At 41.7% G+C, this 26,157-nt stretch overlaps 1 protein-coding gene across 2 annotated transcripts in view; it reads right to left on the bottom strand.

The window, feature by feature from the left end:
* TMEM108 (transmembrane protein 108) overlaps positions 1 to 26,157 on the bottom strand; it is a 402,601-nt gene that overhangs the window by 214,248 nt on the left and 162,196 nt on the right. The window contains exon 3 of one of the 2 annotated variants that reach the window (XM_033930212.1): positions 22,298 to 22,383. In XM_033930212.1, the coding sequence (XP_033786103.1) occupies positions 22,298 to 22,337 (40 nt within the window). In that variant the 5' untranslated portion in view covers positions 22,338 to 22,383. The remainder of the gene's footprint in view (positions 1 to 22,297; positions 22,384 to 26,157) is intronic. The other variant, XM_033930213.1, reaches the window with a different exon arrangement.

The raw sequence follows: 26,157 nt of genomic DNA, 5'->3' as shown, positions 1-26,157 counted from the left end.
ATAAGGATTGATAAGTGGATTTCTCTACTGGAACAACTGTTAATTTATTAATAAATTTCAATGTTTTCCATGTATCAAATAAAATACTATTGTCCTTAACATATCTGGGTAACTTAATACTCAGCACATGAAACAATCGTAATGGGGACATAATTTGCCACTCTAAGTACAGCCAATCCGGAAGATTTTCCAAAAGCTTGGGGAGGATCCAATACATACCTTGGCGCATACCTTGGGAAATTTACCCCACCCTCCGCAATTGGTTTTTATAATGTAGCAATTCGAGCTGCTTTACCCAGCCAAAGAAATTTGGTAAGTATACTATTTATTTTTGTAATAAAAAGACCCCTGAAAAAACACTGGCAACATACCCATTTGGTAGCAAACCACAGGCAAAATCATCATCTTAACCGTTTGGACTCTCCCCCACCAAGACAGATGTAAAGGGTTCCATTGCTCACACATTTCTGTGACCTTCAGCAATAAAGATCTTTCATTTACTTTCATCGTTTCCTCCAACGCTTTATGAATCCAGATACCTAAATATTTGATACCCTCTTCTTTCCAAAGAAAGGGAAATGGATTAAGCAATCCTTTTATACAATGTACATTAAGCGGAAGAACCTCTGATTTACTCCAATTTATCTTATATCCTGAAAATTTCACGAATCTATCAATCAGATCTAATAAATGTGGAATGGTAGTTTCAGGATTCCTCAAATGAAGCAAAATGTCATCTGCATACGCAGAGACTTTATATTTTCTTGTCCCAGCTATTCTGAATTCATTTGCTCATATCTATAAACTTGGCACAGGGTTTCCCACCAGAAGTTAAAATGCAGTCTATCCCAGTTTTACCAATTTTTTTGTGATTAACTGCATCGCTATCCCTGTCTTAATAAGAAGTAATCTGTTTTGGCTTGCACGAATTGGACTCTTAAGGCTCCTTTTACAAAGGCGCGTTAGGGCCTTAACGCGCAGAATAATGCGTGCTAGCTGCTACCGCCTCCTTTTGAGCAGGCGGTAGATTTTCAGCTAGCACGCGCTATAGCGTGTGCTAATCCGGTATGTGCGCTAAAATGCTTAGCGCACCTTCATAAAAGGAGCTCTTAGTTTGTAGCAAGGTCCCGAATAAAACAGGATAGAAGTTTCCAGTATCCTATTAATTTTCCACTAGATAGATTTCCAGAAGTTGAGTATCAAGGGACAATAGAACAACAGGTAATCCAGTGTCCCTACTTCAAGATGACAGTGCCAACATCTATTAGACTTTGAACTATCTAACTTTTGCATACGAACAGGGGTCCAAAAGATTCGATATAACAGAAAAAAACAGGTTTGTCTCATAGATGCTGACGCTGTACATCTCATCCTCCAAGTCCAAATCCGTGGCCATTGAGTAGCAGAAATTTGCTGCTTTACCTCAATGCTCCAAATGTCTTTTAGGCTTGTTTTGGATTTTTTATTCATATATTCATTTATACCACTTGGCGGCCTGATGCCCTTGCAAATCTGTCTGGAAACACAGGCCCGGCAAGCTATACTGATTTTTGATTTTTTTAAATTATGTCAGTCAGGGAACCCTTTCTGAATGGCCTGTTTCAACTGCAACCATTTATAAGCTTGAGATTTTGATATGCTGAATGATTGTTGCAGTTGTAATAAATTTAGCATTTTCCCATTTGAGATCACATCATCTAAAGTACGTATGCCTGCCTGCAGCCAATGTTTCCAGAGGATTTTAGACTCGCCAATTTGAATCCTGGAGTTTAACCATAGAGATTGAGACGTGGATTGTTGTATCATGAAAGGTGTTAAATTATGAATAAATTTTAATGTATTCCAGGTGGAAAATAGAATGCTATTGTCCTTATAAATTTTAGGCAACTTGATACTCAAAATATGGCTCAATTGTAATTGGATTTATATTTTGAATATTCTGGGCTCTTCACTCTTTATAACTATTTTATATCTACTAAATGAGCCTCAGCCCCACTACTCACCGCCTCAAAATCCTTTCATTGTGGCAAGCTTAACGTGGTATTTTCCTCATCGGCTCTTTACATTAATTAATTTTTATTTTGTTTTCAATTCTTTTTGAAAGTGCATATGTGCTTCACATTATTGCACTAATCCCTATGTTTAAATCATGTTTATAAATCATGTGTTAAAGTGCTCCGTGCTTACTTAACTTTCACTTTTATAAATATATAAAGCAAATAACTTAGCTTAATTTCATGCTGCTTAATTCATGCTTAGCTTCTTTCAACCTTCAATTTACTTTATTCGGCTGGGAGGGCTAAACCCAACATGTTTCGCCTGATGCTTTTTCAAGGGTCCTCCCACAACCGCCGGCATTAATCCATCTTCTCTCGAACCTCAGTATTAATATGCCGTGCACCCCTGCTCTTCCCTGCCGCTCGAGTGCCCCCAGCCCCCTGCGCACCTCTTGAAATATTCTCCAGCGTGAGCAGCATCTTCTGCCTGCTGCTTGCACCGGCTGCGGCTCCTTTTTGAAGTCACGACAGGGAAGTGACGTCCGAAGGGAGTCGAGGCCGGCGCGAGCAGCAGGTGAAAGATTTTTGCTGATGCTGGCAAACATTTAAAGAGGTATGTCGGGGAGGCAAAGAGACCCGGTCACCCATGTCGCCCAGGGCAGTCCGCCCCCTGCCCCACCTCAATACACCACTCTGAGGCATTAGAAGGTTAAATGATTTGCCCAAGATCACAAAGAGCCACAGTGGGATTTAAATTCTGGCCACACTGGTTCTCAGCCCACTTCTCTAACCATGAGATTACTCTTCAGTTTAGGAAGTGCGTTAAAATCAGCATCTGAGACCTTGAAACTGAGATTCAGAAAGGACCAGAAACCAGTGTAAGCCTTTGCCGGCAATCCCTCGCATCTTTTCCCAAGAGCTGAGACTTCAGGGCTCATTGCCCATGATTTTGGTTGGAACAAAATTTGCCTAGAGCTTGTTAGAGAGGAAGCAGACTGCTCTTCCAACTCCTGCTATGCCTGTCTGAAGGTTCTATAAATCACCAGCAATGCAGTGCCCAAAATGCCTCTTTTAGATAGTTAATAAACATGAACATTGGCCAGAAAAACTGGCTGTTAGACATTGAATTCAGAACAAGTGTCTTAGAGTAAGCATGCAGGGGAGGTACGAAGGAGCCTGCTCCTGTGGAACATCACAGGGAAAACCGAGCTGCTACACTCGCAGCAATTCCAGCCAGGGCAGGATTAATTTGTCGAGGGCCCCTACGCACACAAGTACACTGGGCCCCCCTGCCCCGCCCCACCCCACCCTGTGCCCAGGCGGAAACAGGAAGCTGCGTCAGAGGTAAGCTTTGGGCAAGCAGCACCGCTTGCAAAATTACAGTTCCCGTTGCCTTTCTTACCTGCGTTGCTTGCTTGTCTTACTTTCCATCGATGGGGGGGGGGGGGTAGCTGCATTGCTGATTGGGGGGGGCCCGCGTTGCCAATCAAGGGGGGGGGGGCCTGCATTGCCGATCGATGCTGGAGGGGCCCATCACCATTTGGAAAAAACAATGTTGATGCCCTCCTTCATTGGGCCCCCGTGACCATTTTGGGCCCTAGGCACGTGCCTACTGGGCCTATTGGTTAATCCTGCCCCGATTCCAGCCCTCCTATAATTCCCTTTTCCCCAAGAGCCTGCTGAGGGGACTTCCTGCCTCTGCTGCCCTGTAGATAGGTCCTAAGAACCTCTCTCATCCCCGGTGCTCCATTATATTTTTTAATTCAATTTTCTATACCGTTCTCTCAGGGGAGCTCAGAACGGTTTACATTAATTTATTCAGGTACTCAAGCATTTTCCTTGTCTGTCCCGGTGGGCTCACAATCTAACTAATGTACCTGGGGCAATGAGGGGATTAAGTGACTTGCCCAGGGTCACAAGGAGTAGCATGGGTTTGAACCCACAACTTCAGGGTGCTGAGGCTGTAGCTTTAACCACTGCGCCACACACTCCCCTATATGCGAGCAGAGGGAGCTGGTCTAGAGCACTGTTCTTCAACCACCGGTCCGCAGGAAATTTCTGCCGGTCCACGGAGGGCCGGTAAGATTGCTGCTGCTGCTGCTAAACACGGCAGTAAATCTTCTTTCCGACGTCAATTCTGACATCGGAGAGGACATTCTGGGCCAGCCAATCACTGCCTGGCTGGCCCAGAACGTCCTCTTTGATGTCAGAATTGGCATCGGAAAGAAGATTTCCTGTTGGGTTTAGCAACAGCAGCAGGGCGGTAAGAGGAAGGAGGGAGGGTTATTTTTTTTGTCGGCAAGGAGGGAAGGAGGTAGTCAGGCAAGCAGGCTGGCTTTGGCCAGGGAGGGAGAGAGGTAGACAGGCAGACAGGCTGGCTTCGGGGGTAGGGGTGGGACAAAGTGTGGAAGGCAGTGAGAGGGACATAGGAAGGAGGCACTGGGGGCACTAAAGACATAGGAAGGGGCACTAAGGACTTGGGAAGGAGGCACTGGGGGCACTAAAGACATGGGAAGGAGGCACTGGGGGCACTAAAGACATGGAAAGGAAAGAGGGAGGGAATAGAAAGGGACAATTGTTGGGCCTGAATGCAGAAAGAAAGAAATGAAAGAAAGGATACACAGACAGAAGGAAACGCAACCAGAGACTCATGAAATCACCAGACAGCAAAGGTTGGAAAAATGATTTTATTTTCAATTTAGTGACCGCTCAAGCCTTGAACACTTATGATTTTAAAGTGTTTGAGGCTTGTGCAGATGAGGACAGAGCTTGCAGGAATGGGACAGAGCTCATGCGGACGGGACGGGGATAGAGAATGGACGGAGGAAATTTGTCCCCATGTCATTCTCTATGTAGCTACGTTTAGACTCTTGCTGTTGCACAAGCATTAGGAAACAAGCTTGGCATGTTATAACATGGGACTTTCCTGTGCACTAAGCCCACTTTTAATGCTGCAGCATTTGAGGCATTTTTCGATATTTTTTTCAGATCACGTGCTGTTTGCATTAGCACACAATACCTGAAAAGGTTAACGCATGAGGAGTATATGTGCTCCCACATTAACTCTGGGTATGTCACTAAACCATCCATTGCCCAAGGTACCATAGTTAAATTGTGAACCTGCCTGGACAGATAGGAAAAATACTTAGAGCATCTGATTTTAAACTTGCTGTACATTGCCTGAGGTGAATCACTTCATAAAGATGATTAACAAATCCCAATAAATACATTTATAACATTAGCCCCTTTAAGTTTCCAAGTTTATTAAATGATTTGATTAATCGCCTACTCTACATTCAAGGCGATGTACAAGATAAAACAAATAATTACAAACAAAGGTAAAATATTATATAAATGGACAATATTACAAAAAACAAACACAATTTAAAAAAATTAAGTTGGTACTAATTATAACGAAACAATAGGAAAATTCATTAATGGTTACATTCTATATTAAATTCAAGATACAAAGGTAAAAACATAAGGGGGGGAAATGCACAAGAGAAATGCACAAGAGGTCATCAAAGTGAACCAATTTTCTTAGCTGAGTAACCACTGTGCCATGCAGTCTTTATCTGAAGAGCTCCACAGATCTCTGGAAAGTCCCCTTAATGAACCACCTGGCTCCCCGAGAGACCTCCCCAGGGCAAAATGGAGCTGGGGCTTAACTGTTCTTCAGAACAACACCAGCAGGGCAGAAACCACTGTGTACTGCAGCTGTGGCAGCATAGTGTGACTCTGCGGGATTAACTGAACTGCAGTAAATGAGTTTAGGGAATCTTGCGCACAGTAATCTGTGGTAAAACAACACAGGAATTGGAACTTAGGCCATCTTGCTGGGCAGACCGGATGGACCAAGCAGGCCTTTCTCTGCCAACATTTATGTTTTACTATGTAACACAGGATGGACAAAAAAAAGAAACAGGGATGTGTGCAAACTCAGTTGCCTCTGCATTCTAAAAATAAATACATGATAAAGTGCTGAGCTACAAATTCACCAGTCCACCCGCAGACAAGCCTTGCTGAGCTACTGAAGCAAAGCCATTAAGAACGTAACCCACTAGCAAAGCAACTGCATGCTCTGAATATTAATAAGGGCATATGGTTGGATCCCAGTTATTACACACAAAGCAGGTTGTTTTAGTACGCTAAAAGATTTTCCTCCCAACCAATGGGAATATCTGCAGCGGAGTCTCAAGGAAGCCTAGAAACCTCATGTTAGAGCTACAACATAAGGATTAAACTCTGGTTTTCAGAAGCGGTCAAGACAGAAAATTAATACTGATATGATAGCTTCAGAAAGCTGGGGGGAAACAGCGCAGATGGTCTATCATTATTCAAGGAAAAGAATGAATGTGCTAAATCTGGTGAATACTGTATACTACATTTGAGATAGTAATATGAAATGTATTCTTTTCACGTCACCTTCTTGTCGAGTTTGTCTGTCTTGCCTAGATTGTAAGCTTTTTTGGGAACAGGGACTATCTCTTCTATGCTTTGATATATAGCGCTACGTATGTCTAGTAGCGCCATAGAAATAAGAACATAAGAAGTGCCTCTGCTGGGTCAGACCAGAGGTCCATCGCGCCCAGCAGATGGCAGAGTAGTACGTCCCACTATATCCACCTGCTACGCACGGTGACACGAGGAAATTCTTTTTCACTGAAAGGGTGGTTGATCGCTGGAATAGTCTTCCACTTCAGGTCATTGAGGCCAGCAGCGTGCCTGATTTTAAGGCCAAATGGGATAGACATGTGGGATCTATTCAAAGAGATAGGTAGGGGAGTGTTATTGGGGTGGGCAGACTAGATGGGCCGTGGCTCTTATCTGCCGTCTATTTCTATGTTTCTATGTCTATGGTCTATGTTAATTTGATGTGCAGGGGGGGAGGGGGGGTTTCCAGTAGGAGAATATTTTTACTTTGTAGAGCCAGCAAGTTCTAATTTCAATTCTGGGCATACGAAATGGTCGATATTTTGCTAACAGTTTTTATCATAAACATGGGGCCTACAGAGTAGACTGTGCACTACCAATTTTTTAAGTCCGCTTATTTAATTTTTTTAAACGTTGCTTTTATTGATGCTCATAAAGAAATCTCACTTGACATGTGCAACTCTAAAACTTTTGGGTTATGCACTTTTAAATATACCCTCGATTTCACATGAACACTACTTATATGCAAAAAGTATGATAAAACTGTAGCATCTCCTTGCTAAGTAATGTGAAGTCACAACAAATAAAAAAAACACGAACATGTCAAACTGAGCATGCACAGACCTCATTTCATCATGCTTCGGCCATTCTGATGCAAACTTGTAGAAAAGGAAGCCTGACACAGGAAGCTGGCTGTCATTGCTGAGGGCAGATGGAGGAGAGGAGATGAAAGAAAGTCCTCCAGAACAGGAAGAACCAGGCACTCACATTAGGAGCTTGGACTAGCTGTGGCACATCCATCCCATTGATGTCAAGAATGGGAACAGATATCTGACAATCACCACTCCACGGTAGAAGTATCAAGCAGTGCTGACCCAGCAACAGCACGCACTGACCTCTATTCATGGTGACCCTCGAAATGCCTACGGTGATTTTTGGACAGACTAAACATAGCAAAGACAACAAGAGCCGTCATCTTATATTGGTAAAGAAAAAGTAGGAGCAACTGACAACACCAAGATATTTTTACATGCCTTCAGACTACTCCCATTCCTTTGTATCCCTTCCATCCAGCAGTCTCAGAGGCTAATGGGCCAAAAGTAGAAAGACTGGCAAAGGGCATCCAACCTGAGGTGGGAAGAAGCTCCCTTGTGAGCATCTCTTCTACAGCAGTTTCCTTGGTCCAATCTTCTGTAATGCCCCTCCAGGAATTCCCTATCAATGTCCTCAAGTTCTGTACTACCCAGCCTGCCCTTTTGTGACGATATAGTATTGTTTCGCCAAATGTACTATCCAATGTAACTTCTGTAAATGTTGGCTTACAACCCGTTCTGAGCTCCCGGGAGGACAGAATAGAAATAGAATCAAATCAATCAATCAATCCAATCAGTGCCTTCCGTGAGGGACTTATGACTGAAGCTTTATCTTGGCTATGACACTGCACTGCAGACTGTAGGCAGCATCTGAGACAATGCAGTACACAGCACATATGCACATCTCTTAACAGTTACACACCCCTCTTCTTCAAATCAGTCTTCTGTCTATTTATCTGACTATCCCCTCTCCCCATTGTTATTTCACAAGGAGATCCAACAAACAAATAAACAAAGTCCCATGTGCTTTGTCTATGGCCAAGGTCTATTGTATGGATATATTTTTTTTTAATTTCTTCTCTGGTTATTACCTCTTTGTCTCAGTCAATTGTCTGGCTATATTTTGCCCAATGGGCATGAATTCTCATTATTAGGAAGGGTGCCAAATTGATGCTTGTTATATCTCTCAAGTTATTTTATGCCAAATTCCTCTCTCAATCTCTCTTCATCTCATTGCCACGGCTTTTCTGTCTTCCTTGCTGCCCTCTGCCTCTCCTTCAGGCTCCCTCTTGGTTCCTCAGCTCTAGTCACGCTTTATAGCTTATCTAATGTCTCTCTTGACTCTTACTTAGGGGGTTTCAGAGGATTCTGAAGGAATAACCCACCTTTAACTTGCTTCCTCTCCTATGGGTTTAGCTCACGGGGCTTGCAATCCATTCCCTTTCACAGAATCCTGCTCAGTCTTGATCTGTGTCTCAGGGCTCCAATCTTATCCTGATAGAGCCACATACATGACAGGTTACCATATGCACCAATTTTATTACACAAATGAGCTGCACCATTTTCAAAAATCTTGCAGATATTGTGATCATCCTTCCACATGAGTACCTTAGTGTAATAATAATAATAATAATAACTTTATTCTTGTATCCCGCAATACCATGGAAGTTCAATGCGGTTAACAATAGAAGAGACTGTACATTTACAGCGATGATACATATTACAGTGTTATTACATTTACAAAGATGTTACATAAATAGCAGTAATAAAAAGGCATATACTAAAGAAGAGACTGTACGTATACAGCGATGTTCCATGTTAAAGCGGTGGTACATTTACAGTGATGTTAAATATGAGGCTATGAAAAGGCAGGGCAATTAGATAAAACAGAGCTTGAGAAAGAGAGGCCATAGTGGCTTGGGAGGGGGGCGTAGTCAGAGGGAATGGAGGCATGTCGAGGTCAGGAGGGTGCAGGGAAGGGGGGAAGGTAGCGTTAGCGGAATTTGTCGAAGAGGTAGGTTTTTAGTGACTTCCTGAACAGGTGGTAGGGTGGAGAGTTGGAGATGAGGGCGGTAAGGCAATTGTTCCATTTGCCCGCTTGGAATGCTAGGGTTCTATCAGTGAATCTCTTGTAGAGGCAGCCTTTTAGGGAGGGAAAGGTGAATAGGTGGGCGTTTCGTGTGCGAGAGGGGCCTGCTATTTCAAGGTGCTCAGACAAGTAGATTGGGGAAGATCCTGTTAGAGTTTTGAAACAGAGGCAGGCGAACTTAAAGATGATCCTTGCCTCTACTGGGAGCCAATGGAGTTTGGTGTAGTAGGGGCTAACATGGTCGTATTTTTTGAGATCATAGATGAGGCGGACGGCCGCATTTTGGACTGTTCTAAGACGTTTGATGGTATTTTTATAGGATCCCAGGTAAATAATGTTGCAGTAGTCTAATATGCTTAATACCAGAGATTGGACGAGTAGACGGAAGGCTTGGTGGTCGAAGTAACGTTTGATGGTGCGCAGTTTCCAGAGGGTACAGAAACATTTTTTCACCTGGGCACTGGTATGGTCATCGAAGGTTAGGGTGCGGTCCAGGATGACTCCAAGGATTTTTATGGTGGGTAAGATAGGGTAATCTAGCCCATTCAATCTGAGGGAAGTGTTTGTTAATTTGTGGTTGGGACTAGCTAGGAAGATTTTGGTTTTTTCAGAGTTCAATTTTAATTTGAGTTTTGAGGTCCACAGTTCTAACTTGGTGAGGATAGATGCGATGAGTTTTTCCGTTTCTAGAGTGAGTGAGGTAATGGGAACAATGATGGTGATGTCATCTGCATATATGAACGATTTTAGGTTAGAGTTTGCTAGGCTTCGTGCCAGAGGGGTCAAGTAAATATTGAATAGGGAGGGGGATAGGGGAGAGCCTTGTGGGACTCCACAAGGGTTACGCCAGTGGTGGGAGAAGGCTCCATTACTGTGGACCTGGTAGGTACGGTTGGTTAGGAAGCCTGTGAACCAATCTATTACCTGACCGGAGATGCCGATGGAGTCAAGGCAGTTGAGCATAATGTCGTGGTCGACCAGGTCGAAGGCACTACTCAAATCGAATTGAAGTATCAGGGCGCTTTTACCCAGTGAGAACAGGTGGAGGAGGTAATTTGTCAGGGCAGCTAGGACGGTTTCGGTGCTATGATTTGGGCGGAAACCGGACTGGGAGTCATGAAGAATATTGTACTTGTCGAGGTAATTCGTAAGGTTGTTGTTGACAAGACCTTCCATGAGTTTTTGGAAGAGTGGTATGTTGGCGATGGGTCTGTAGTTGGTGATGGAAGAGATTGGCTCCTTGGGTTGTTTAGGGATAGGGGAAATGAGGATGTGGCCAAGTTCGGACGGGAAGTGTCCAGTGGACAGGCATAGAGATACCCAATTGAAGAGTTCTGCTTTGAATGATGGGGGGGGCGCATTTCATGATGGTGGGAGGACAAGTGTCTAATAGGCAGTTGGAATTGGCGTATTTAGAATAAAGTTCGAGGAATAGATTCCAGTCAGGATTTACAAAGGAGGTCCAGGACATGTCGGCTATTGAACCTTCTGTGTCTGCTGCGCGTAGGTTGAGTGGGGGATCGGGGCTGTGAGCTGAAAGAGACAGTTTTAGAGTGTGGATTTTGTTCGCGAAGTGGTCGGCTAGAGTGATTGCGGAGGGAGGGAGGTCGGAGGTGGGGCGTTTGTGAGAGTCTATGTCGAATAGAGAGTTAACTAGTCTAAAAAGTGCTTTGCTGTTTAGAGAAGGGGAGTTTATTAGTTGGGAGTAGTGTTTACTGCGCTTATCGATGATCTGTTTTTTGTATTCTTTGACTTTCAGTCGCCAGGTAAGTCTGTCTAAATCAGTCCCTGATTTACGCCAGATTCTTTCATGTTTCCGGACTTCTCGTTTTATGGTCAGGAGGTCCGCGTCAAACCAGCTGTTTGAGGGGCGAAGAGTTTTCGAGCGAAGTTTAAGAGGGACAATGGTGTTAAGAACCTGATCGCTAAATTTTTCCCAATTTAGGTGGAAGTTGGGGTCTACGTCGGAGTCGGAGATGAGAGTGTAGTGTGACCAGAAGTCTGCTGGATTAAGATGTTCTCTTGTCCAGATGAATTGCTTTGTATGGGTGGGGTTAGGCTTTTTGTCAGGTTGTTTTTTGTGCCAGGCTAGTTCAAAATTGCACAGGAGGTGGTCAGACCAGGGGGTATTTGACCAGGTTTGGTCTGAGAGACTTATATTGGGAGTGGTGTTGGTATTGGAGAGAAAGGTGATGAGGTCGAGGTGGTGGCCTTTGTTATGGGTTGTGGTTTGGGGGGGATTGGAGAAGCCTAGTGTCGTGAGGAAGGAGAAAAGGTCTGCGACATTTGGGTTCTCTTTCTGTTCTAGATGTAGGTTGATGTCTCCTGCTAAGAGATTGTAGGTACCTGCTGACGAGTTCGCAAGAAGGTGCTCGTAGAAATCATCTTTTGCTTGATTCCATTTATTAGGGGGTATATAGAATAGCGTGACGATTAGGTTATCTATACAGTCTGTTTTGGAAATTTTGCAGGTGAGGATTTCTAGGTCCTTGGTTGATTTAGAGTCTAGGACATGGAAGTGAAGGTGATTATGGAGAATGATAGCGAGGCCACCTCCTCTTTTTGAATTTCTTGAGAGAGTGATAATTTTGTAGTGTGGAGGGAGAATGTCCCCTATGATGGGGTCCTGGTCGGAAATGAGCCATGTTTCGGTTAGGAGGACAATGTCTAGGCGAGTTTCTTCCAGCCAGTCTTTGATGAGCTGGGCCTTATTTCTAGCTGAGCGGATGTTCAAGTAGGCACAAGGAAGAATGGATTGTTGTGGGGGGCAGGAGGGTATCGTACGTTGCAGGTATTTTAGAGATCGTTTTCTTTTAGGAGTTGGTCTAGGAGGGTGGTGGGTGTGTACATGATAAGCTTAGGTACAAATAAAACAATCTACCTAAAAGAGAATGGAGCAGGTGGTATCATTGTAGAATCCCTATCACCACATGGATTTTGCCTAGAACTTCCATACAAACACCATGGAGAAAAATTCTCAAAAGGAATTTGCTGCGGTAGGTAAACGGGTACGTAGATAAATTCAGCACTATGAAAATTCACCTCCCCTCAGTGCTGATGCTTCATGACACATGTATTTTTGCCCACAGCTTAAAGGGGTGGGACCACTGGCAGAGGTAGAGTAGGGGGATACAATGTACTTCCTGGAATAAGGGGGTATAGGATGAAGATAAAAGGGGATAGACTTGGAAGTAACCTCAGAAAATACTGTTTCATAAAAAAGGGTGGTGAATCCGTGGAACGGCCTCCTGGTGGAGATGAAAACTGTATCTGAACTTAAGAAAGCTTGGGATACATGCATTGGATCTCTAAGGGAGAGGAAGGGATAGTAGATGGTATAGATAGAGATACTAGATGGTCCATATGGTCTTTATCTGCCTTCATTTTTCTATTTTCAATGTATTTCATTGTCTCACTGTGCCCAGATTTTTAAAGGTATATATTTATAAACTGCTAAAATATTTATATACCTATGAGGGTGAATTAATGATAAATAAGAGCAAGTGAAGATTTAACACCCAGGGGTCCTTTTACTAAGGCGCGTTCCGTTTTAGCGCGTGCTAACGCGTCCATAGAATATAATGGACGTTGTAGCATTTAGTGCACGCTAAAACGGCTAACGGGTCTTAGTAAAAGAGGGGGATAAAGCTTTGTGTTTGAAACCAAATGGAACACAGAGTGGTGTTTCTGAGGATCAAAGTGTGATTTGGGGGTGTTTTGCAAGAGAAGATATTTTGAATGGAGATATCTTCTAATTTTTAAAATGACATGCCCCTTTAAAAATCTGCTATCTTCTATTACAATAAAATAGCAGATTTTTAAAGGGGTATGTCATTTTAAAAATTAGCTTATTAGTCCCTACATCATTGTATTATTGTTCAATATAACATAACATAAAGCTTTATTTATAACCCACTCAGCCTTACAGTTCACAGCAGCTTACAAAAGAGTCAAGCTGTACAAAAACAGCGAAAATATAAATATAAATCTGACATCATTAAGTACATCAATATGCAATCACAGATTCTCCAGAAATTTAGTAAATGAAACCGTTTTTAACATGTGCCTAAAATTTAAATAAGAAGATGCATTGTTTACCAGAGGGAGAAACACAGACTCCCACTGAGCTATTTGATGAGAAAGCATACATACAACTGAAAAATTTCTTGTATGCACTACCTTCTACTGAGGTGAAAACAAAACAAGTGGTCCTTCTCAAACTTAACTATTATTTTGATTTTGGTTAAGAAACACTGTGCCAGTGTGTGGGAGTTCGTAATTGATGGGTTTGTGGGAGAACAGTCAGTCAGGTTTGTCAGTAATCTGAATAGTTTCTTTAAATCTAACCCCATATATTCTCCATTTTTCTTTAAGCTGTTAGTCCTCTGACTTCCTCCAGGCCTGTTCCAGTTTTCATGGGCATTCATGGATTTCTAAGCCACATGTGAAGTCTGGAAATTTCTCCCCTAAATATTATTTAGCTAACCTATTAACGACAGTAAGTCTGCAGAATTCCAGTGTTAACAAAGGGAAAGGGAATGGGGACTTGTATGCCACCTTCTTCTGCCTTTGGCATTTCAAAGCTGACATCCAAAGCAGTGGGCACTGGAGGATTAAGTGACTTCCCAGGGTCACAAGGAGCAGCACTCGGATTGGATCTCACAACCTCTGGGTGCAGAGGCAGCAGCTCTACCAGTGAGCCACACCGTTCAACTAGATGGTGTATTTGGCACAATATTTTACTTAATGGAAAAATAAAATTATTGAGCATGGCAAAGACAAATGTTATCATATTTTTTTTTATACTATATTGTGCACAATTAGTAGTATGATTAGAAATTGAACTAGTGAAGTTATCAGTGCTTTCTCTTGCCATCATTAATTGTATTTTTCGCTGCATGTTGTTTTACTTGTTGTGAACCGCCTAGAACCATTCCTGGTCAGGTGGTATATAAAAATTATTATTATTATTATTAAGTCAGTCCTTGAAAATTCCAAATTGAAAAGCAGTTAGCTGAAGCAAGCCATTCAGAAAGGGTTCCCTGATTGGCAAAATCTAAAAAATCATTTTAGTTTGCAGGTCCTTTCCTTCCAGACAGATTTTTTAGAACATCAGGTTGCCCGATGGTATAAATCAGGGGTAGGGAACTCCGGTCCTCGAGAGCCGTATTCCAGTTGGGTTTTCAGGGTTTCCCCAATGAATAAGCATTGAAAGCAGTTCATGCAAATAGATCTCATGCATATTCATTGGGGAAATCCTGAAAACCCAACTGGAATACGGCTCTCGAGGACCGGAGTTCCCTACCCCTGGTAAATTAATATCTGATTTCTTGAATAAAAAACAAAATCTAGTCTTAGAGACATTTGGAGCATTGAGATAAAGCAGTATATTTCTGTGTCTCGATGGCCACGTATTTGGACTTGGAGGATGAGATGTACAGCGTCAGCATCTATGAGACAAACATGGTTTTTCTTGTTGCATAGATCGTTTTGGACCCCTGTTAGGTTACACAAGTTAGACAGTTCTAAATCTAACAGATGCTGGCATTGTCATCTGGACATAGGAACACTGGATCATCTGTTGTTCTATTGGAGGTCAATATGGGGTACGATTAACAACATATTGGAATCATCAATTCCACTGACGTATGAGGCGGTCATATGTGGAACATTATTACATGTTAAATCCCCTTTGGATCGATATAAATGCCGTCTTTTCCTTATCATGACCGGGATAGCCATGCAGATGGTGACCCGAAATTGGAAGAATTACGATCGCCTAAATTTCCCTTTCTGGTGGGCAAATCTGTGAAAAAATGAATGCCGATAGTTTGGGGCACAGTAATTTATTTAAACTGGTTTGGGGCCCGTTGACATCTTATATTACTTCACTATAGTAGGTCTTTGATTATGAGTCAGTTTTTGTTTATTTTTGTACACACCCAGGGAAGGGTGGGGTGGGGTCCTAATTTTGTACTAATTTTGACCTTTGAGTATTTACACTTGGGGTGGGTGGGAGGATGGGAGGATATTATTTATCTGAATAGGGTAAGGTTATTGGGAAAATCTGTGTGGGAGAAAATGATTGGTTATGTATATTTGTAAGTTGAATGTGCTTTTATTGACTTATTATATGTTATATATTTGTGTATTGCACTTTTGAAGTTTGGAGAATCAATAAAGAATTAAAAAAAAAAAAAAGAAACGAAGTTAGCTGTAGAAAAAGACAACTATAGGACCCCATAGTTTTATTGGTATATATACAGTAAAGTAAATTCATAATGCTGTTCTTCTATTCTGTTTAAAATAATGTAGCTCACTTAGCAATCGCACTTATGGCCTCAATAAAGAAATGCATTGTTGAAGTTTGAGGAAAGAAATGAAACATTTCATCTCGATAAAGTCAATGAATTGTATATCAAACAGCATAGCCTGTGCATTTTAAATCAACCAGATGTCTGATACATCAAAGAATGTATGCATAATAAATGCAAATAATTGTAAATAAAAATCATTGAACGGCTGGCATTTTATACAGAAATGCAGCTGTAATAAATATTATTGAAGTGAATTTTGAAATGAATACTGACTTCTTTTTCTAGCACAATATCTTTTCCGAGGCTCATTGAACCCAGATCAACATCAGTACCTACAAATTTAGAGGCATTAATGGGGAGCCTCAGATCAGCTGTAGTCATTTTGAATGACAGCACTGTTGGGACAGAAGTGATTTGGGACCATTCTTGCCCAGGTGGGGGACTTGAAGGCTTCTGGTAAGGGATGTTTGAAAGAAGACAATATGTGGAGTCCCCATTGGGGTTTGATTTTTTTTTTTTAAACTGAGAAAGAGCTTCTGTAGGATAGGTTTGGGAATCCTGGGAGCAAGAATATACTGGGGAATATGGGGGGGAGGGGAAATTCTTTTTGGGGGGGGACTGCACCAGAAGGAGAAAGGCTGGCAAAACTAGAGGGCATGAATTGAGGTTGCGGGGTGGCAGACTTAGGAGTAATCATAGGAAATTATTTTTCATGGAGAGGGGGGTGGATGCCTGGAATGCTCTCCTGAGGGAGGTGGTAGAGATGAAAACGGTGACGGAATTAAAATAAGCACGGAATGAACACAGAGGATCTCTAATTAGAAAAGGAATGATATAAAACAAATTAAGACTGGTACTGGGCAGTCCTGCATGGTCTGTGTCCCATACGTGGTATTCAGTACTGGTCACCGGAAATAGCCCAGCATTGAATATTTGGTCTCACTGCCGACCACGGGACTTAGCCGGGCTGCCTCCCGCAGTCTGAATATCGGTTCCACAATATTGAGCAAAACGGGAAAGCTATCAATATGGGTTACTGTTAAGATGTGTTATTTCCACTATGAAAAATGATAAATAAAGAAATAAAGAAAAATGATAAATAAATAAATTTAAAAAAAGATGTATTTCCACTATGAACCCATTATTTGTAACTAACCCCCTCTTTTACTAAGGTGTGCTAACCGATTAGCGCGTGCTAAACGCTAACATGTCCATAGACTAGTATGCACACTGCATAAAATGGGACCTGTGCCAAAATAGCACAAATTAGTGGCAAAAGAATACAGCTTATCGGTAGCTCATATTGATAACTATACCCAAGGTGTTAAAAAAACGCTCCTCTGATACTATAACAAAATTAATGCTCCTGGACACAGCTAGACAACACCTCAACATAGGTAGAAAAATGCTGATTATACAACTGGATCTCACCGCAGCATTTGACCTGCTGGACCACAACATCCTACTACAAATGTGGGATCTCTAATGAGGTAAGGGCAGGAGGTTGGTGAGCAAACTCATGGGGGAAGGGTCACTGGAGTGGGCAGACTTGATGGGCTTTGGCCCTTTTCTGCCGTCATTTTTCTATGTTTCTATGTTTCTAAATACTGGATACAATAGGAATCACAGACAAGGTACACACATGGTTTCAAGGATTCCTACAATCCAGAACTTACAGAGTAAAGTTGAACAAAGAAAAATCAAAACCATGGTCCAACCCCTGTGGCGTTCCCCAAGGATCGTGGTCATGAGAAACTTAAGGCAAGTTCGAAAATTCTTCGACAGAACACAATTCCAGCTCTTGGTCCAGTCCCTAGTCCTAGGTCTTCTAGACTACTGCAACATACTCTATCTCCCCTGCCCCACAAGAATGATAAAACAACTACAAACAGTTCAAAACACAGCACTAAGACTTATCTATTCACTGAGGAAACACGACCACATCGCGACAGCATACCTAGATTCACACTGGCTCCCAATACAAGCAAGAGTTCAATTCAAATTCTACTGCCTACTATTTAAAACCATAAATGGAGACAGCCCAGCCTACCTAACAACCGCCTAATCCAAACTACCTCAGCCAGATACAGCAGAACTCACAAACCGTTCACTCATCCCCCAATCAGAGGCGTTAAATGAAAAAAAACTGTACGATGGCCTTCTAGTCACACAAGCAGCAAAACTAGACTACCAACTTTCCAATTTACTGATAACGACGCCAGACTACAAATCGTTTAGAAAAAAATTAAAAACCACCCTATTCAAGACATCCTTGAAGACAAACTAACACCACAAGACTCATCCCAATTCTCTGAAGCAACTCGCTCTACTCTTCAATTCCTCTGGAAATGGCCAGATAACTTCTTTTCTAATCCGCCTTGAACCGCAAGGTATTGGCGGAATAGAAATCACTAATGTAATGTAATGTAATGTAACTGCTGCACTTTAGCCCCTCTCTTTGAACTGTGCTTTAGGATCAATGCTTTATTGATCAGGCAAAACTTAAAACTTAGGCACCTGTAATGTAGGCTAGGGGTTTAAAGACCCAAGTCCCTTAGAGAATCGCACCTAATGGGGCCTAAGTCCTTCTGCACCCTTAAATACACCTACTTTGGAGTTAGTGCCACTAGGCACCATGTGATAGGTGCCTATCTTTTGTAGAATCATGCCTATGAAGATAGGTGCCTATCACCCAATTAATTTTTTTTTTCCAATTAAGAGCTTGTTAAAGCTCATAATTGAAGCCAATTTACTAATTAAACCCCCCTTTTATGAAGCTGCATTAGGCTTTTTTATTGTCAGCCATGGCGGTATTAGCTCCAATACTCATAGAATTGCTATGAGCCTCGTAGATAATACCGCCATGGACAGCGATAAAAAAGCTTAACATGGCTTTGTAAAAGAAAAAGGGGGGGGGGGTAATTTAGGTGTCCAACTTTAGGTGCCTCTTATAGGATTTCCCCTAGAATGTTTAAAAGAAACATCAGATCCAACAAGTCCCAATACATTGTATGTAAGTCCCTTTTCCAGGATACCGACAGTTGAAAACATAATTAGAGAAACAACAGAAACCTAGAACTCCAATATAAAAGACAAGTTGGATTACCACAAATCTCCAATATAAGAGACAAGTTGGATTACCACAGATCCCTACACAAAAACTACTAGCAGGACTACTGTACTCAGTCCAGTGGCACAGCCAAAGTCCATTTTGGGAGAGGCCTAGAGATGGACTGAGGGAAGTCATGTTTCACCTCCCACCGCCATCCTTTCCAGGAAAACCCAGACATGTCCTCTTTTTAGAGGACTGTCTAGGTGCCTGGATGGACTTTCCAAAACCTGGCATTTTGTCTGGGTTTTGGAAAGACCCATGAGCTCTTGCTGCGACTGGAGGGCCTCCCAGCATGCACGGATGATTTCACATGCATCCGCGCATGTTTAAGGCCCTCCAAACGTGGCCCGGAGGAAGAGACAAGGCTTTGTGGGGGCGGGGCTAGGGTGGATGAGGCAAGGCTGGAGGTGGAACAAGGCAGAGCGGGATGGGGCCACATGTTGAGGTTTTTACAATCCTAAATCTGGTAACCCTACCCTCCCACCACATTAAACCATACCATGCCCAAGCCCTACCAAGTAAAGAGATCTCCTGAGCAAATCCCTGCACATGCTGCCAGAGCAGTGCTCATATTGGTGGTATGTTTCAGCTGCCAATGCCAGTACTCTTGCACATGCTCATTTCAGCATCAGTTGCTGAATTAAACATGCCTGACAGTGCCGACATTGGTGGCTGAAGTTTGCCGGCCAACTTATGCACCTCTCAGACAGCATATTCAGGGTCTTATGCAATAGACCGCTTTAGCTCATGAGGTTTGGGCATCCCCGCCAGCTATTAAAGTGGAGGAGACTCGAGCCCAATGTGAGGAGCCCAGGTCCTTGAGACCCTCCAAGGCTGTCAGTCACACACATACTCCCCTTTTACAAAACCGCAATAGAAATTTTAGTGAAGGCTGGCGTGCTGAATGCTCTGTGCTGCTCCCGATGCTCATAGAGTTCCTATGAGTGTTGGAAGCAGCGTGGAGCATTCAGCTTGGCGGCCTGCGCTAAAAACCGCTATCGTAGTTTTGTAAAGGGGGGGTAGGGATAGATCCTTACCTAATATAGAATAAAGAACTACAAACTGGACAAAAACGAATGGAAATCTCAAGACAACAGGCAATGAGCAATGGAACACTGAAGAAGAAATATATTTACTCAGCCAAATTCAGAGCTCCAAGATGTGTACGTTGTCAAAGATGACATATTCCAATCACTAAAAATACTGGACCCAATATTTGGAAAATGCTGTGCTCCCAAATTTAGGCTCCTCGGTTAGTCTCCTAAATTTGTGTCCTTTTTTTGAAGCCAAATTTTAGAAGCATAATATTTCAGCTGAAAATTCACCTTAATTTAGGAGCTTAAGATTATGCTCATAAATTAAGACCTGCCGTTCATTTGCCTAGATTTTTGAGTCTAATTTATGAGCCTGGTGCTGAAAATCAGTACTTAAAGCTTTTTTTATTTAAATATTTCTGCTGTAATGATCTTTGTTTTTAAATTCTTCGTTCCTGTATTTTGGAGACTTTTTTTTCTCCTTAGAATATTTTTTTATAATCCACAATAAACCACTCTGGTAAAATGCGGAAAATAAGCACCTATATTATCATTATTACTTTTAATAAGCTCTTAACTTCTTTACCCCATCCTAAATCCATCCCTGTTGCCACTTACTTTTTATGCTCCTAAATTTAAGAGTTTAGTGAAAGGCTGACTAAAAAATTATGCACTCGACCCTAGTAAATTTTCAGAGGCCAATTTATGAGCAGAACCCTCAAAAGGACCCTTGTACTAAGCTGTAGCAAACTCTAGTCTTAGTATGTGCTAACATGGGACGTTCCCATGTGCTAGTTTCAGATTTACCACAGCAATATATTAAGAAACTTTTTTTTTGCAGATTCTGCACTAATTATTCTATTGGCGCATGAGATTTGCAAAAATAAATAAATAAATGCAGGAGTTCTTGCAGTCTCCTATTTAGGAGGTGCTAAAGCCCTGATTCAATGATTCTATGTGTGTCAGAGTTTTTACCACAGTGACCGGCAATAAAAAAGCTTAATGTGGCTTCATTTTCTTAATTGACACTGTTAATTGAAAGTACCATTAAAAACCAATTTAAAAAAATTAATTTGCCAGTAGGCCCCTAGATCGGTAGGTACCTACTACCTTGCAGTAGGTGTCTACAACAAGGTGCCACCGGCACCTGCACAGAAAGTAGGTGTGGTTAGAGGCCTGGTCTACATGGCAGTATGCCTAAGGAATCAATACCTAAGAACACTTCTATATTTGATGTGATTCTATAAACGATGCGTGTTTGGCAACCTGCACTGAATGGTGCTTAGGAGTTAGACGCTGTTTATAGAATCAGGGCCTAAGGACCGGATTCTCAAAATGTTGCTGAAAGTTAGGCACCAACTAGCACCTAGATTATGCCTAATTTAAATGTTTTAATTGGTTATAAGTGGCATGAAAAATTTGTCGCACCATTAAAAACCAATTATAAACTCTTTTTTAAAAAAATTAGGCACCGCTAGGCAACCTCTAGGACTGGCGCCTGGATCCATGGCACCTAGTGACACTGAAGCCCGGAAGTGGGCTTGTTTAGGGGTGGCGCCAGAGTTCGGCATCATTAGGCGACACTGGCCTTGATTCTGCAAAGATTCTAGGGGCTGGAAATGTAGGCCTGTAAAACCCTGGCCCATATTTCTGGCGCCCAGTGTCCTTGCCCGCTGTGATTCTGGATGTAGCGCCTGTCCGTGATTGACACGCAGCAAGTGCCCATTTTCTAGGTGCCATTTACAAAATCAGTCCCTAAGTGCTCCTGCATTAAGTCTGTGCTATCAAGTTAGTGTGTGCTTATGTGAATGCGCTAGCAGGATAACACTTCTGTGCACATTATCTGCCCATGACATGCTCCCTCCCGAAAAACATTTTTAAAAATATAGCATGCGATTAGTGCGTTATGACAAGCAAATTATCACAAAATACTTTAACACATTTTGCAGTAAACTATTTCCCCTGATTTTAAGCATGTATTAGCTAGGGTTACCATATGGTTCCAGAAAATGGAGGATGGATTGAGACATCCGGACTTTATTCCACTGAAAGCAATGGAAGTAAAACCTGGATGTCTCAATCCGCCCTCCTTTTTCTGGAGCCATATGGTAACCTTAGTATTGGCGTTTAATGTGGTTTAATAAAGGACCCCAATGTTAGAAGCTTAAATGCCTTGAATACTGGGCCCACTGAAAATACACATATGTTGTTTTGTACATATGACTGAAATTTTATTAACTGAGCTCAAACCTTCCAGTATTCAGTCCCCCTAGTTTGACTTTGGCATCTCAGCTAATGCTATCCTGGCTGTTGTCTTAATATTTCATCTTCTAGCTTCTGCATAGTTTGCTATACAGCAGGCCAGGCGAGAATCAGTGTTACCAACAGAACTTTTAATTATTACTTTCTTAAACCATCTTTTTTTCTGGCACAGAATTTTATGCTCTGAATTAGTTATTGAATCCATTCTACATCTCTTGGACGAGTAAAATCTGTACTTACTAAACAGTTGGCAACAGAGGGCCTGTGAACTTTTCTTCATGGTATCATCTGGTCCTGCTTGTCCTTCACTTTACTCATCATTCTGTCTAGGAAATTTAAAAATAAAATACACTTACATGTCTTTTAATAAACCAGAGAAAAAGTCAAGCTTTCTGCATGTGTTTGCATAACTACTGTATGCAACAATTTATACAGAACAGAAATCAAGGTTAACAAGAAAGCATAAAATCTGTTTCCAGGACCTACCATTTATTACCCTATTATATAAATACTACACAACTGTGATACTTTGCAGGAGTTATATGGTCAGCACTAGCAACAAATGCATAAGTGTTTTATTTTTTCCCACAATTTGAAGAAACTGTACATTTTGGAGGTAATTCTATAAGAAATGTGCCAATACAGAGGTGGCAAGAATGTGAGTGCCCAGAATACTAAATGCCACCATTCTAGTAATACACTACTGTATTCTATAAATGATGCCTACATATGGTATGATCAAAGGTTTAGCTAAGAAATACTTTCTTTCCTGCTAGACAAGCAACCATATTGTAATTTTTACCGACCCTCAGTGGCACCACTCAGGACTCAAACTTTTCATTGTCCTGAGCTTTACGTGTCTGCTCGTCACTGGGTCTCATAATCTTTTTAGAGTTAAATATTTTTAGACTTTTTATTTATATTTATTTATATTTTTATATATGTTTTTATACTTAGCTTAAAACTGTGGCTAAGTCTGCTTGGCTTGAGATGTCAGCATTTATAAGGGATGTCCAAGCCGACATGTTTCGCCGAGATAGCTTTTTCAAGGCTTCATCCCTCCTCGTCACCGACTACCACTGTAACCGCCAATTACAGTGGTAGTCGGTGACGAGGAGGGATGAAGCCTTGAAAAAGCTATCTCGGCGAAACATGTCGGCTTGGACATCACTTATAAACGCTGACATCTCAAGCCAAGCAGACTTAGCCACAGTTTTAAGCTAAGTATAAAAACATATATAAAAATATAAATAAATATAAATAAAAAGCCTAAAAATATTTAACTCTAAAAAGATTATGAGACCCAGTGACGAGCAGACACGTAAAGCTCAGGACAATGAAAAGTTTGAGTCCTGAGTGGTGCCACTGAGGGTCGGTAAAAATTACAATATGGTTGCTTGTCTAGCAGGAAAGAAAGTATTTCTTAGCTAAACCTTTGATATATAAAGTAAGCACCTAGATTCATATACAGTGCATTGGGTTTGATACATATGGTATGATGACATGTAGTATATAGGTTCTATGTATCTTCATGATGAATAAAGGATTTATGTGGATGACATGCAATATTTCTTCCAGATAATACATTTAGAATGAGCTCAGCAAGGTTGAAAATATGTTTGGAGGTTATACAGTGTAGTAATCAAAGTTCCCAGCTAGCTTGAAGGCGTCTATAGCACCATATGTCCATGTAGTAATCCAACTAGATTTGCCTTCCTCAGTCACCAAGGGTCTATTTCAGACAAGAAGTCATTTCCCCAACAGGCCCCAAAAGGGCCTACAATCTTTCCTGTGGGTGTGGCTCTCTCTCAAGCCTTCATTAGGGACCACCTTTCCTCTCAGAACGAAAAAGGAAAATTCAACACAACATTCAACATTAATCCATTTCCCTTTAGCATAAGTGAGAACAAAGGTCACTCAACCAAATGCAGCATGTTTATGAAGCACACTTCTGAGGACACTGTTAATGTGAAATGGTCAGACCACCGTCGGGAATAAGATAAGTGCTTCCTTTTGAGCTTTTCCTGTTCAGCTGCTATTTATTATTGGTTTTGATGCGAAAATCACAGGAACATTGTGAAAATTGCTTTGAAAGCAGATAACAGGCTACGTACGTGTTGGATTTAACCGCAAATGTTTGCCGCTTACATTTAGGAGTTCAATGTTTCAACTTGTGACCAATTCTCCCTCTAAGGATTGGACAGGTGCTTGCAAATGTTTTCTCATGTGAGCGACAAATTCTAAAAAAACCCAACAATTTTCCAGATTTGCAACTATTTTTGTGAGCGACACTCCTAGAATGTTTGAGCAATTGCTCACATGCTCAGCTTTGAGGGAGCATAGCTTGTGATAGATATTGTCCACAAAACCCTGACATAGATTGCTCGTGACCTCTGGGGAGGCGAATCTGTTGCTGAAAAAACACAGTGTCGTGTTGGGTCTCACATACTGTACTCGTATATACTTGTTTTTGTGGATTTGTACAATAAAATCATCACCTGACTACTCTCCTGGCTCTTATTAGAAACCCGTTGTTCAGCCCTACTTTTTCCCTTGGATGTCTTTTTGTGGCGTTTCCTCTCTGGACTTTGGATTTGGTTGCCTGGATTTCCAGGAGCATTTTCTGGACAAAAATTCTAAATCTCCAAAATGCTCACCAGTACAGAGGTGATGAAAAGTTCTCAGCCCAACCAAGAAGAGGATGACATGGATGTGGTTCAATCAATGATCTGAAACAATGTCAAAACATAGGGCTCCTTTAACTAAGGTGCGTTAGGGCCTTAATGAACGGAAGAGCTGGCGTTATTCTAGAAGCGTACCGCACGGTTTAGCGCATGGTAATTTTGTGCGTGCGCTAAAAACCCTAGCGCACCTTAATAAAAGGAGCCCATAGTATTTCGTTTCTGCAAATTGGCACTTAACGAAATAAGATAACACTCTTTTCAGGGGCAGAGGCAAAATAGCGCTCAGAATTTAGGAAGTTGGTTGGTTGGGCTGAGAACATTTCAGCACCATCTCATATCTTAGTATAGTGTAGGGCGTTATAGGGGGCAGAGCCAATTTTCAGTCCATTAACTAGGCAACTGCCCAGATAAAGATAGAAGAGCAAAAATACTGTCCTAACTTCAGTTATTTATGGGACTGGGACTTGCATATTGCCTTTTTTGTAGTTTTTACAACCACATTCAAAGCAGATTACATCCAGATACTTCAAGCGTTTTCCCTCTCTTTCCCGGTGGGCTCACAATCTATCTAATGTACCTGGGGCAGTGGGGGATTAATAATAATAATAACAATTTATATACCACAGGACCGTGAAGTTCTATGCGGTTTACAATGATTAAAGATGTTACAGATTGAGTGGAATAAACAAAGTACAGACTTAGTGATTAAATGACTTGCCCAGGGTCACAAGGAGCAGCATGGGGTTTGAACCCACAATCTTAGGGTGCAGAGGCTGTAGCTCTAACCATTGCACCACACTCTCCTCCTGTACTAGTCTGAGTATTGCTGATATCTGGAATAAGTGCTGGCAGGCAAATTATACGCATATATTTATAGCTAGTCTGTATCTGAAAATGTCACTTAACTTAATGTCTAGCTATAACAATACACAGCATAATAATTTGGGACTTGTTTTCAAAACAGAAAAATGTCTATAAAGTGGCATAAAGGGGCAGATGGATGTTTTTTCACCAAAAGCCCAAATCATTATTTTCGAAACCCATTTTGTAGATGGTTTTCTGTGTGCATCTGCAGTGCATCTAAATATCAAGGGGACGTGTTGGGGGGCAGATTTAGGACTTATGATTTGGCCATTTTTCTGTAATAATGGAACATTGTAGAAAATGTCCAGGGTAAAATGTGTACGTTTGAGACTTGACCTGTTTCGATAAAGAATAAGTACCTTAAAGATGTCCAAATTGATAAGCTGACCACTGGATGGATTAAGGTACGACACCCCCCTCCCCCTCCCTCTCCCCCTCCCCCAAAGATTTGAATAAAACAGTACATACCAACCTGTATGACAGCTTCAGATGTTATGGCCAGTCCTATCAGAGCAGCAAACAGGTTCCTGGAGTAGCCTAGTGGACTATAGA

This window comes from Geotrypetes seraphini, chromosome 2, assembly GCF_902459505.1.
Source record: "Geotrypetes seraphini chromosome 2, aGeoSer1.1, whole genome shotgun sequence".
In the NCBI taxonomy this organism is placed as follows: domain Eukaryota; kingdom Metazoa; phylum Chordata; class Amphibia; order Gymnophiona; family Dermophiidae; genus Geotrypetes; species Geotrypetes seraphini.
This window is presented reverse-complemented; position numbering and strand designations above follow the sequence as displayed.